The sequence below is a fragment of the Natator depressus genome, chromosome 20, assembly GCF_965152275.1.
Source record: "Natator depressus isolate rNatDep1 chromosome 20, rNatDep2.hap1, whole genome shotgun sequence".
Taxonomy (NCBI): domain Eukaryota; kingdom Metazoa; phylum Chordata; order Testudines; family Cheloniidae; genus Natator; species Natator depressus.
The window spans coordinates 2,428,721-2,443,248 of NC_134253.1; the positions used below are offsets into that span (position 1 = coordinate 2,428,721).

General features: G+C 48.6%; 1 protein-coding gene across 2 annotated transcripts in view; it reads right to left on the reverse strand.

Annotated features, from left to right (window-relative positions):
- RNF41 (ring finger protein 41) overlaps window positions 1–14,528 on the reverse strand; it is a 31,913-nt gene that overhangs the window by 6,829 nt on the left and 10,556 nt on the right. For both annotated transcript variants that reach the window (XM_074935700.1, XM_074935701.1), the window contains one exon: window positions 4,085–4,197. In XM_074935700.1, coding sequence (XP_074791801.1) covers window positions 4,085–4,174 — 90 coding nt within the window. In that variant the 5' untranslated portion in view covers window positions 4,175–4,197. The remainder of the gene's footprint in view (window positions 1–4,084; window positions 4,198–14,528) is intronic.

The following is a 14,528-nucleotide window of genomic DNA, read 5'->3' on the forward strand; positions in this document are numbered from 1 at the left end:
ATGTGGACTTGCTGGGTGACCTTGGATAAGACTGTTAATTTCGGTGCCATAGAGCCAGTCGAGTGCTGTACTTAGCCACCACACGAGGGGTGTCCGAAAGATCAGAAGTCTCATCTTCAGGACGGACTGAGAAATCCCAAAGCCCCCTGACTTCCCTGGGAGAGGCGGGCAGCTCAGCAATCTTGGAAAGGAAATCGAGGGCCAAGCTGGATAAAGTTCTGATTTTTAAAAAAAAAAGTGCTTTTATTTAGAACATTTACAAAATTCCAATCCATTTTTAACGTGTTGCTCGTTCTCTACTTTCTCCCCACTGGACAGTCTGAAATTGCTAAAGCAGAGGTTTTAATTAGGGTCAGAATTGTTACCTGAAATTTCAGATTTTACCTCGATTTATTTTCTGCCAAGAATTTCACATTTTTAGGCCCCTCTCTGCAGCAAGAGACCATTCTGGAGCTTCATAAACACCCTGACTTCCAGGCCACCACAAACTCAAATGTGGATACGCAAACAGCTTGTGCTGTATCTGCAGCTAACAGCACCTTCCACTAGATCAAACTTCCACATGCCAAGAAAGGTGAATGCTTCTGCTAGACTACGCTCCTCCATCAGGGAACACAGCTTGAAGTCAATGGGACTTGAACATCCATGTCCCTTAGGCGCCTAAATACCTTTAAACATCTGGCCTTTACACTTTGAAAATCTCACCCTTCGGATGTTAACTTCAGGCTATTTTTGAACATTTTGCCACTTATGAACATTCATAATAACGTCAATAATATACTGAACAGTTATATAACTTTTCACTGTTAACACTGAAAATCATTTTGAAGAGACAGACGTCATGCCATTAAGAGAACTGTTAACAATAGTTTTTGCATCTGTTGCTACGAACACCGAGGCACACAATGTTTGCAAGGTCAGAGACTCACATTTCCAGCATTTTGTTCTTTTGCTCGTAGAAGTTTTGCAAAATTCAGTAATCTCCTGCTTCTGACATTTAAAATCCAGCATTTATAATTTAGTTCATTATGAAGTGTTACGCTAAACGTACAATGGGTGCATGTGTTTAAGTTAGCATCAACCTGATTTAAATCAGCATGTTTTACTTTAAATCAATAATTTAAGTCAGTGGTTTAAACTTGCCTGGATTTACATCATTCTAGCCCACTGAGAAACCAACCAACTCGCGTTCAGAGCAAATGGAAGTTGTTAGACATGCAATGTGTTACTACCCTACCATGTGGTCATCCCCTGCATCCCCTTGTCCTTCCTGTCAGTTGCACAACACCAGTTCAGAGAAAAATGCAGTGAACGTGTCTGTCACAGATGCAAGATCTGTAGAGAACGAACTACACCATCCTCCCCAGTCACAGTAAATTGTTTACTGGTGATGCGACTTCAGATTTAATTTTTGCCAAAACACAGACAGCTTAGCAAGCTGCAAAACACTTCAGCCAGCAAAGAGTCGTGACTTGCACTTTGCCCACAACTTACTGGCATTGCAGTCACTGCTGATCAAGAGTCCCAGCTGAACGTCCCTGTGCGGCTCAACTTTCCATTAGCCGCACTGCAGTGCATTTGTTCATGGCAAAGTTTTGTGTAACTGTCACTCACGCTCTAACGGGCCTTTTAAAAAAAAAAAAAAAAAGTTACATCACTTGAGTTGCTCAGAGCAGGCCCCAGGCTTTGCCGGAGTCCCTGCTATCCCTCAGATCCTAGGCTGGTTATCTGGCAATTTCAGGATTTTTTCCGCCAGCTGTGAAAATGCCCAAGGGAGTAACAGAGCAAACCCTAAATCCTCTCGTGTCCCTGCACGGGTGACAATGCAAATAAGGGGCAGGGAAAGAATCCACTTCCTAAAGGGAACAACACCTCTGCCGCAGTCAGGCATAAGGTCACAGGGACCTCAGGAAGGATCTGGGGTCTGAAAATCTTTGTGCACAGGTGCTGTGTGATAACACACCGTCAGCACTGCCGTGATCCTGCTGACGCACGGCCTGACTCTGAACCCGCTCCAACAAGTTGGTGAATGGGTAGTACCCCCCCCCCCCACCCTGGGTGCAAGGAGGACTCCTCACCCTCCCACCACCTGTAAGAGACAGCTGCTACGATCTCTATCCAAGCCCCAGGACAAGTCTCAGCCCTCGTGCCCAGCATTAGACCACCCACGCGAACGCTTTTCCCAGTTGGGATTGCTCACTGCGCATGTTACGTACGGAGCAGAGCAGTTAGGGTCACAGTATTCCCAGCCTCCCTCCTGCAACAATTCCCCCCTTCCTGGGCCCAGCAATCGTCTCCAAACACAGAGCGACAGCTCACAGCAAGAGCGGTGATGTAACTATCTAAAGGCCCACCTCTGCTAGGCCTCGGGCTCCGCACTGTAACAGCAGCCACCCGCTGTACAGAACCCAGAGCAACCCACCCGCTGTACCGCTCTGCGGCTTCACAGGCATTTCAGACGAACACTCCCAAGGCGGGGAGCCAAAAATCACCGCTCCCCACAGCGAAAGGCTGGAAGAGGCGCGCCGGCTTCTGCTGCTGGCCTGGCTCTGCGCAAGCGACTCCCGCGTTTGGATTGTGCGCGTGCTGGGGGAGAAGACAGCGCTGAACATACTGAGCTATTAATGACGTGCCAAAGGATCGCAACGTTCACAATTTGGACCCCCTCCACTTTCCCGGGCCGAACATTTGCTCCTAACAGGTGGCAGGGAGGAGGGCAGGGGGAGAGGAGACTCGGCAAGCCCGAAATCTTGCTGCTGCTAGAAAAGAATGGTCACCAGATACCCTCCAGAAACGGGGATTCCCCAGATGTGCTCGGCGTGGGTCCCACTGGGGACGCACAAGCACCTCCCGCGTGCACGATCAGAGGTGTTTTTTTAACAGGAGCACTCATCGGGGCAGCCCATGCACCCGGACCACCTCGTGCGCCCAGACCCAGGCGCAAAGGAGCAAAGTCCCTCACAATTCAAAGCCCGTGCTGCTGAGCGCTTTGAAGAACCAGGATGGAGGGCAGGTCATGGGATCCATACTGACTCCAGCATCTCCAAGAGCCACAGTTCCTGCTGGGAACATAACTGTTGTCTCCCCCTTCAAGCATGGGTCAGCCTGGGCTCCACTCTAGGTGCCTGGTAGGCAGTATCCTCCTGGGACAGTGGCGGGGGGGGGGCATTTCAGCTGCATCCGTCCAACAGGGATTGGAGCCCTGCTCTCCCCCAATGGATTATCACGCCTGGCAGGCAGGTCAAGTCAGAATGTTTAATGAACGTTGGCGGCTGCTCCACACAGCTGCCTGGCAGACCTCAGGCTGACACGTTCCTAAAGCAGACGGAAGATGGTGCCTATGCCCCAGGGGAGCACGCTTCCAAGTGTGAAGGGAGAGACCTGCCAGCCTGCTGGTAGCAAGCGGAAATACACCAAGATCCACTTCCCGAGTCTCTGCAACAAAACAATTTGGCCTTTCAATGCGCTGGATACGGCCACAAAGAGATGGGGGAGAGGCTGTCAGCTCAGGCCCCTGGAGTACACAGCTTCTCTTCTGCTGGTGTGGAGCAAGACTTCGGGAAGGTGTCTGGTTTGGTGATCAGCTGGTTTAGGTGGAGTTCTGAGAAGCCGGGATGAACGCTAACCCTAACACCACGCCGCATGCAAAAATGCCGGGAGAAGCTTTTTTTTTTTTTATATAGAACCATCAAATGCCAATGCACACGCCAGCTCCAGAGCCTCTGGTAGGTCTCAGACACCCGCGGAGGTTGGGGCAGTCGCATTTTAAAAGCGATGAATTGAAATAGCTAGGATGTTTATATACTAGCAGCTTTCAGCAGATTTCCACCAGTATTTGTTAGATTACAGCAATTTAACCCTGGTTAGGCGGATCTTGGCAAGCCGCTACTTTCAAGCGGCGATCGGAAGGGTCGGAGCTGCACTTGTACATTAAGCTTCTCTTTTCACACATGCATGGCTGTGCATTTAACATCCACCCGCACTTGCCAGAACGGGGATAAAACCGTAGTACGGAATCACCCCTGTAAATCTCGCCGATCACGACAGCGGAAAGGAACTGGTTATTGCTCTTTCTGGCACCTACCTGCACCGGCTCCTCCAGGACCCCACTGCAGATGGGGCATATAAGGTCTTCATCAACATCCCCCTGAAAGCGGGCTACATCATACCCCATTGCTCATCACCGTAGCCAGAACCCTGGAAAGAGAGAGAAGGAAGGAGATCAGGGGCAGGCAGAGAACTGCGGGGATCACACCGGGAGGAAAGCAAGGACAGACTCATGTTCTGCTCCTCTGAAGGCAGAGCCTGATTTGGGAGTTTAAAGTCCCTCTTTGCAATGCGGAGAGTTGGAAACAGACCTGAGCCTGCTGCATGCTAAGCCAGGGGCTCGCAGACCAGCTCCAAGCCCTTACACAATAGGGTGTGGTGCACTGTTGTCAGCCCCACTTCCATGCATTGAATCGCTCCTCAGTTTTGCTCTCCTGCTAGCACCAACTGCACACTTCCCTCCCCCACAAGGCATTACTCATCCCTCCGCACTTGCAGCTTTTCCTATCTTGCTTCTTTTGTCCTCGCTACTGAAGGGTCTGTGCGCGAGAAGGCAGAGGAGGCACCGAGCGCCCAGGACACTACGGACAAGTAGAGCAAGCACCAGATGTGCTCAGACCACCAGGATTCTAGCTCCGCTCTCTGCCACTGATACAGGGTGATCTTGGGCAAGTCACTTTGCCTCTCTCTGCCGCCGTTTCCCCTCCCACCCCGTCTCAGCTATGTAGGCTCTGTCAGTCCCTGACTAGATATCTGAGCTGTGCCTGGCACAATGAGCTGGCAAACTCAGACAGGGTCTCAAGGCGCTACCGTAATTTGAATAGCACAGTGCCACTGCAGCACATGCCCCTGGGCCGCTGCCCACTACAGGAACTCGTCTGGAAATCCTCACAGCACAAAACAACAGCGAGACCCCAGCTGGATACGTTTATGAATGGGATGTCTGTGGTCGCAGGGGACTGGACCTGATGACCGAGGAGGGTCCCTTCCAGTCCTGACCCTAGCCCTAATTTCTCAAGTTTCTTCCCCCACAGAACTGCATCCCGATCATCCTCTCCATTGCACGGATTCCCTTTGGCAGCTTCCATTCCCTTTCTCCACCAGCAGGTTCCCATGCAGGGAACTAGAGACGCTACAGTCAACCCGAGCTGGTTACACAGTGCCACCTGAACTCCGGTGTCCTGCCCAGTACTCAGGGATCCTAGTGTCCGTTCTTTGGTTAAAGTGCGGCTTCTCCTCTCGCAAGCCTTCTCGAGCGGTGAGCATGCCACACCCTGTCGGCGGTTAGCTGCTCCCTGTGCCCAGAAGAGCCGGATGGAGACAGGGATTTAGTTCACACAGGACCCCTGTAACGTCTGGGGTACAGGAATAGCATAGCCCAAGTTATTCCCACGTCCCTACAGCTCTTCTGCTCCTAAGTCAGGATTCGGGAACCGGATCCATTGATTCCACTACTGTAAAACTTCAGGTGCTGGTTTAATTCCAGGTGTCTTAATGAGTCACTTACGCATCCTCAACACATAGCACTTTTAGAGCCCCACAGAATTCACTGGGCTACCGTGGGCTTCCAGTCTTTCCTACACACGCCAGGTGTGCGGGAACATCAGAGGACGGCTGTGGAGATTATGTAACATGATCACAACCAACATCAAAATGTTTCAGAGGTGCGAGTGGTCTGAGTCACGTGATACCATCCACCCCTCAGGGGAACATGCTCTATTTAGCCTCTAAGCTCTCCACATCAGGGCCCCGGGGTGTCAGCATAGTGCCCAGTGAGGGGGGGGCCCTGACCTTGTTTGGGTCTGTAGTTGCTATCACAGTACACATAGGTAAAAAGACAGGAGTACCTGTGCACCTCATGAAGTGCCTGCATTTACCCGCAACCTTTTACAAGGCCCTGCACTGGGACAAAGGTCCTTTCACGGTCCCTCACCGACAGATCCCGCAGGAAGATGGTAACCCCACTCACATCTCCAGGATATCAGAGCAGCTGGCAATGATGGTCTAAAAGGTCCCCCCCATTTCTTACAGAGGATCTTCCTAGACCAAAAAGTTGCTGTGGAAGAGACATAAGGCTCCTAACCCTTGAACTAAGAAGTCAGCACATGGCCTGTGACTGGAGCCGCTCCTCTCCGCTCCATAAGCCAACCAGTAAGGGGGTTGATTATGACATCAGAAGGTAAGCCAGCCAGTCACCACCTACCCTGTCACTCATTTGAAAGCTATCATCCTAGTGGTCCAAGTACCCCAAAAATTCTTAACAGCATTAAACGCATTTGAGTTTTGTCCCAGTTCCTGAACTAACCCGTCACAATCCAGTCGCTTGGCATCAGTTCACTCGGCAACTAGAGATGGCCCAGGAATGCCAGAGTCAGTCTGGGATAGCAAAGGAGGTCGCAGCTCTTCTTCCCCAAAACCCAACAGCCCTGGAAAGCAAGTCTGCCCATATTTACGTCAGCAGTAACACCAAGAGTTCAAAGAAGATCTCCGTGGTAACGATGGTGCGTTTTCCAAGCAAGATAGCTCTCCCCCGCCCCAGGAAGAGTCAAGTGCTGAGAGTGCGGTTTCCATTAACAAAAGGGAGATTAACAGCTTTTTAAGAGTTTTAACCAAAAAACCATTTGGCACTCTTGCATGGAGGTCCAAGGTTCATTTCCACACTACACAAGGCATACGTTCACGTGGCTTTGCCACAGCGTGTTTGTGTCACAAATCTGACATCAGGAATGATAACATTCATAACCAGTAGGAGAACACTTCAATCTCCCTGGTCACTCAATAACAGACCTAAAAGTGGCAATTCTTCAACAAAAAAACTTCAAAAACAGACTCCAACGTGAAACTGCAGAACTGGAATTAATTTGTGAACTGGACACCATCAGATTAGGCCTGAATAAAGACTGGGAGTGGTTGGGTCATTACAAAACCCAACCCTAATTTCCCCCATACTAATTTCCCCCTACTGTTACTCACACCTTCTTGTCAACTGTTTGAAATGGGCCACCCTCATTACCACTACAAAAGTTATTTTTCCTCCCTTGGTATCCTGCTGTTAATTGAGTTGTCTCATTAGACTGACCTCACACTTAGTAAGGCAACTCCCATCTTTTCATGTATTTATACCTGCTCCTGTATTTTCCACTCCATGCATCTGATGAAGTGGATTCTAGCCCACGAAAGCTTATGCCCAAATAAATTTGTTAGTCTCTAAAGGTGCCACAAGGCCACAAAAACCTTGCTGTTTTTGCTGATACTAACACAGCTACCCCTCTGAAATGTGTGTCCTCTGGATCCCAGAGGTTCCCAGTGAACTAAGCCTTCTGCCGGGTTAAAATGGCTTTGGGCACTATCTACAGAACAGATTTTCTGTGTGTCCGCTCGATATCCACTGGCTCTAGGGCACACTCATTTCTACCGACGCAGACCCCTGAGTCATTTGAAGGCCAGAGGATAAAGACCTCCGCCCGTATTCTGTCCCACCCGATTCATCTTCCTCGCTTTCATAACAGCCGCTCTAGGTTTCACACCAGCCTTGTGCTGCTGCCCATCAAGAAAGGCCAAGTGAGATTTATGCACTGGATCCATGCACCATTAAAGGTTCACGCTGAATGCTCACAAGAGAAATGTTTGCTAAGATGGATGCGTCATCTCTCTGTTGGGTTTGCTGGCTCAGCGCTTCAGAGTGCACTTTCTATCCTTTACTTGTGATCTGTATGGTGCCAACATGGGGCTTTAAAGGCCGTTACTTGCCCTGAAGACATTATACTTATTATGGACAACACACTAACAAGGAACAGGGCATTAGAAAGAACAGAAAGCAGCAGGACTGAGCAGCGAAGTGTATTGTGAATCTGATTGGAACAAAATCATTCTGGCTGGGGGGGAAAAAAAAAAATTCATCTAGTCTCCAGATGGCTGGGGTCCAAAATAACCAGCTGTTCTGTATGGCTGGGGTATAGAACCTATGGCTTGAGCAACACGGCAACAGGGAACATTCAGAATGGTCCGCCATTATGGGCGGATTGAGTATCAGAACCAGACCCCAGGCATTGAATATGTAAAACTCTACCCTAAAAACCCCTGCGGATGCTGTAGGAGAGCCTTGCTCTGGAGTGACTGTTTAAGTATTGAGCATCAATTTCTACACGTTACCACTCTGGGTTTTTATAAAGGGTCTTAATTTGATAGATCCTTGCACAGCAGAGACAGCAATAGCACACACCATCCAGTAACTGTAGAGTAAATATACCGACAGTCAAAGCAATATCAAGTCCAATCGAAGATCATAAAGGTAGAAGAGAACCACTGAGGTCCATTCCCTGCAAGCCCAAGAGAGACACCCTGCCTTTGGAAATCCCCAGTCTAATTCCCCTTTAGCTGCTTTGAAAATCCCAGCTGTGACGCTCGAGTATAGAGCCTTAAGCAGAAAGAAGAGACACTCTAGACACGCCGTGCCGATGAAGGCCTTTGATGGGCTTGTTTTACAGCCAGAGGGGAGAGACGATGGATGGGATGAAATAGACAATATAAAAAAGGCCTAACTCAAGTCCTGGTCTGCTACGAGCAGCCCAGGCCAAAATGCTGGAAGTGAAGCAATTTAGTTCACTAACAACTGCAGGCTACAAACACGCTTTGCACTAAACGCAGAACATGCAAAGTCATGGCAGCTACTTATTTAGAAGCCACCTGAGGTCGGAGCTCAGCATCATCATCATGTGGGAAATAACCCTCCCAAATGTAAAATGCAAGGCAGCGACCTTTGAAACTGTTCCTGGGAAAACCAAAGACCCAGTGAGGAGTTAAACCCCTCACGTAGCGGCTCCAGCAGGCCAAGGATGATAGAACTTCACTAACAGTGCGCAAGACCACACACTTCGACTTCGGGATCTGTCAAGTCGAATCTGGTGAATAAGTTATTCCACCCGTCCCCTCTGACAGCAGATACACGCAGCTGGTGGATTTAGTGAGTAAGTATCAGATGCAAGAGACTAGTCCATAATGAGAGCCAGACCTTGTTGGACAGATCTGCTAAATCTAACTTAATTACGGCCTGTGCTGGAAGTCTCAGATTTCCAGCTTTGCCTAGTTTCTCAGAAAACAGACACCCTGTTTTCATTACGGCCAATACGAGGTCTGCCAACAGCACTGCACCTGGGTGAGCTTGGAGGAAACCTGTTCTGTAAGCAATGTTATTTGTGTAATCTTCCCAATTTCATAAACCCTGGGGGCCAGAAAAGTACATTAAAACCAAAGGGAAAACAAGAAGGCCATAAGAGGGAGTGTCTCTTGTAGTAAAAGCACAGGACTGGGGGCCAGAACTCCAGGGTTCTATTCCCAGCTCTGCCACTGACTCACCCTGTGATCTTGGGCATGACCCTTGTGCCTCAGTTTTCCCATCTTTAAAGTATGTACGATAGGAATTCCCCCAGAGATATTCATGTAAGTGTTCAAAACTCTTTGAGAGCTTCCAATGAAAGGCGAAAGCAAGGGACGTGGCAGTACTGGACTTTCACTTCTGCACGTGTTTCGTGTAGCTTCAACCAGAGGGAGGAAGCAGAATCTAGTGGTCAGACAGGGAATGGTCAGAAAAGGGGAGCCCAGCGTTCTGGTCTTAAGAGGCAAAGGAAAGTAAGAGGCATTCGACACATGGAGGAGAAGCACTGGGGCAACTGTGAGTATCTGTCACAGCTGCTTAAGCTAGTACAGGACCAAGACAGATGAATTCTGAGGGAATCACACAGTTGGTGCTTAGAGGGGGTCATTTACAGGCGTTGCAAAGTCTCTGAAACATTTGGCTAGAAACACTCCCTCCCCCCCATGAGCCTCTGCTGCAGTCTTTTTGCTTTCTCAGCTAGGGCGAGAGCCGGTTTTGGGAGGGGGTGGCCCAAGCCCACACAGACACAGCTCTGGACTGATAAGCAGATTGTTTAGGGGAAGACGGGAGAGACAGATAGTGAATGAATCGAAGGGCTTGTGTACACTTAAGTTTTGCAGCTTTAACTCTGGCAGTGTGGATCCAGGCCAGCAGAGCAAAGGCCGAACCCCTGGTGCAGACACAGTTATACCAGCAGAGTTGTGCTTGTGAGGCCAGGTCGGCCAAACTGGAGGAGCTATCCTGCCCCAGGATAACGACACCTACACTGCGAGTTCCACTGGCAAAGCTAGGTCCGGAAAAAACAAACCGATTCCCGATTGGCATCGTTACACTGGTAAAACATGAAGCACAGACCAAGCTTGAGAGAAGAAATGAGCTGCTCAGCCATGGAGAGAGCCGAAGCACTCCCGCCTGCCACGGGTTTCTGACGTGCAACATTTCCGCGCATCTAGCCCCACTATCTTCTGCCCCAGCCTTCATGTCGCCTTGCTGCTCCCGGCACAGTCTCATCCGCTGCAGCTTCCTCTCTGCCGCCTAGCTTCACTTCATCCCAGACTGGGGTGGAAACCACACGGTGGAATCGGCATAGCAGAGAGAGACGTGACCCGACGGCTCTGGGACGGGGGCTCCAACACTGACCTTTCGCTATCCCAGTGGGCCTCTACAGCACAAAGCAGATGCTGCTGGTCACTGACAGCAACGTGACCCGTTCTGAAGCCGACTATTAACTGCAGCGACATTGAACCTGCACACGCAGCAGCACGTAAAGCCAGCTGGAACGCCATCTGCATGACCTAGCTGGCCAGCAACCTGGTTTTAACAGTGCAATGCAAGTGTGACAGAATGACGCGTGGCACAGAAACGTAATGTGAGCTAAGGTCGTTCCGACAGACAGCACAGCGAGGTGGTAGAAGGACACATTCAGACAGCATGTCAATTAAGCAGTGGGATCCAAAGTTTCCCTTGAGCTGGAAACCACAGGCACGTGCCACCTCTCTGCTCAGATGAAAATGTGAAACCCTTCCACGATGAAGGGAAGAGAGGAATTTATTTACAGCAAAATGCACCTTGGAGCCCACGTGAGAGACACAAACATCAAGGGGTAAATGATCAAAGCAAGACTGAGTTTTGGCCCCACATCTCCCACAAAGTTTAGAACAGAGGTTGTGTAGCTGAACTGCCCTGCAGAGATGAGACACTTACTCCGGCCCCACGTGGAAGTTAGACAACAGCACATTATAACCATATATAAAAGTCAAGCTTTCATTTGGTAGTCCCTCGATAAAGCGTGCACGCACTCTGGGGACACGGGGCTCCCACCCACAGCTTCCTCCTGAGTGAGGCTCATTTAGATTCTTTTGCGGGATTTTATTAAGTCTCCTACCTGGGCAGCTTCTGCCAACTGATACGGCCTGTTTTATTGGTAGCTGGAGCCTTTATTCATGTGCCAGATTTTCCAGATCAATCTGTTACTGTTTCCAGCGTAGCATTACCCTTAGTGGCTGTAGGTGCTTAAAGTGGCTTCAGCCACACGGAGAACGTGGGCTTGAGCGGTCAGACCTGGGAATGCAGAGTTCTGTTTTTAGAAGGCCAAAGCTCGTACTTAGTTTTGTTAAGGAGTTTTGTCTGATCTACGCTTAGCCAGGGTGGATGTGGGGGACAAAGCATTGACAGACTCAATTACTTAGCAGAGATGGGGACGGAGGCCTTGACTTCACTGCTAAAAAGGTGTATTTTTACCAGTGGGTAACTAACGTTTGAGGGCTACACTAAGGGGGAAAAACCCAGCGAAGAGAAGGCATTTTAGTTTTACGGAGGTGAACAATGCGAGGTCAGCACCAGGCAGGGGCATAGTGCTGACCTCACCTAGCTTACCTGGGGTGAAACTGAAGTATCTTCTCTTCAGTGTTTTTACCTCAGAATAGCTCACACACATTTATTACTCTGAGGATAAAAAACCCACCTGTTTTTTTGTTTATTTGTTTTTTAAAAGCAGTGAAGACAAAGCCTAGTTGCTCTTAACTCCACTCCACGAGGTAAAGAAAGATCAGAGACAGGAACAGCAACTTAGACAAAACCTGGGATATGCAGTGTTGTTATAGCCCTGTTCTTTCAGTCCCCATCTCTGCTAAGTAATTGAGTTTTCAAAAAAAGACCTAGATAAGTTCATGGAGGATAAATCCATCAATGGCTATTAGCCAGGATGGGCAGGGATGGTGTCCCTAGCTTCTGTTTGCCAGAGCTGAGAATGGGCAACAGGGGATGGATCACTTGATGATTCCCTGTTCCGTTCATTCCCTCTGGGGCACCTGGCATTGGCCACTGTTGGAAGACAGGATACTGGGCTAGATGGACCTTTGGTCTGACCCAGGACGGCCATTCTTATGTTCCTCCTAGGATCTTTGAGAGACAAGTGGGCAAGGTAATAGCTTGGACCAACTTCTGTTGGCATGAGACACAAGCTTTTGAGCTTACATAGAACTCTTCTGCAGGTCTGGCTGCTCCAATAAGAGACATGACCTCACCCACCTTGTCTCTCTAAAACCTGGGATGAAATTTGTGCACAACCAAGAATACTTTTGGGTACTTTTTTCCTTGCTTCTTATGACCTGGATGGCCAAACAAAACTAAAGTATGGGCCTGAAAGCAGCCAACAGTGAATAATGCCACCTGGTTGGTAGAGCTGGTAAGGACACTTATTTCCATGCCAGTAACGGACAGGAGAGGGACACATTTTTGACTGAAATTCAGAGGGTTTAAGAAATTATATCCTTGAAATTTTGCAAGAATCTTTTTTTTTTTTAAGTAAGATTTTTCCACTAACTTGCCACAGTGATTTAGAGAAAAAAAAAAAACAGCATCAGCACATGGCTCTTCACCTATTAACCTCTCTGTGGCACAAGACAACTGTACCATTGACTGCTCAAACACTAGCGTGACTAGGAACAGAGCTGTTTAACCATAAGCTTCAACTCTGAGGCATCAGTTGTCTTTTCAGAGCAAGAAATTGAACAGAAACTCAAATGTGCACTGAGTCGAATGGTGATCAAAGAACTCACCCACGCAGCATTAGTACAAAATGCCTTTGATTGCACTCGTATGCATCCAGGAAGTCAGCTTAGCAATTTTAAAGAATGTGCGCTCCACTCAGAGGGAAAATCAGGGAATGAAAAGGTTTAACTCAGTAATAGCATTTGTAGTTTTATACATGTTTAACATGCAATTATGTTGTGAAATTGATATATCCATAGAGCCCAACACTGTGGTATTTAGGCGCTGATGCATTCATGCCAACATGTACGTCACACATGAGACAGGTAACATGGATCGTGGCGATAATTGTTTGGGAAGGTATTCAAATCATAACCCACCAGATCAATCTCATTTGATATCAGTTACAGGAGAATTACGGGAACTGTAGTTTAAATTATTTAATAAGATTCTAACATTTTCTTTGCTCTTCTCACTAATCTCTAGAAAGCCACCATCATTGCCAGCAGTTGTTGCCCTAACGTACATACTTTGAAACAATGGTAAGGAATTAATCCCATCTCTGAATTTGTTCGTTTACATCATACTAGGAAACCATTTGATCAGGTTTCTGTTATCAGTGCAGTCCCTCTCACACGTATGAGAAAACCCTGTATTTTGAAGCACCAACTCCACTATTAAAACCCTCGTTCTAAGTCAGTTTACCCCCATCAGACAAAGACTTCCTAAACTAACGACCCCCAGCAGTAATCTGCAGAGATTTTCGTGCATAGTATTTGCTGCACAAGACCCCAAGGCACACTCTGCAGCAAATAGTGACAAGGAATTATCTGCTCAGGGAATTATTTTGGGGAAGTCCCATGACCTGTGTCACGCAGGAAGTCAGCCTAGATGACCACAATGATCTCTTCTGGCCTTGAAATCTATGAATCTAAGTGCTCGACAGCCCACTGTGAGAACCTCCCATCTAGCCAAGTGAACACAAGGCTGAGAGCCAGGAAAGCACTAGTTCCAATTCTGAATCTGCTACTGACTCACTGCAGAGTCCTGGGCAAGCCACTTCACCACTCGATAGCTCAGCTTTCTGATCTGTAAGGTGACTTCTCACAGGTGTGACAAGAGGATGTGTCTTCACTGCAGAGTTACCTCGGGTGATCTGCACCCATGTTAGCCTAACCCAGATGTGAGCAGACACACTGCGAAGCCATAGTAGAATACTGCATCCTCGCTGGTTCTCTGGATCATAGTAACTTGAGTCACTGATCCTTTCCCGGGGAACTGTGAAAGAACTTGTCTGTCCTTCTGGGAGTGTGGGGGGAATTGTGGGAAGGCACTGGAGGACTATCAGCACTCAAGGGATTTAGACTGCAAAGTGGGCAGGTTACCAGTCTGAGCGAAAGCAGAATCCAGGCTTTAGCCTGCACCCACAGCCAGCCCGCTAGCCGGGGACGAAGGCACCACTAAACTCGGCAGAAAAGTTTGTGTGTGTGGATGGAAGGGCGTTAAGGACTGTCATAAATATTAAGGGAAGGGTAAACACCTTTAAAATCCCTCCTGGCCAGAGGAAAAACCCTTTCACCTGTAAAGGGTTAAGAAGCTAGGATAACCTCGCTGG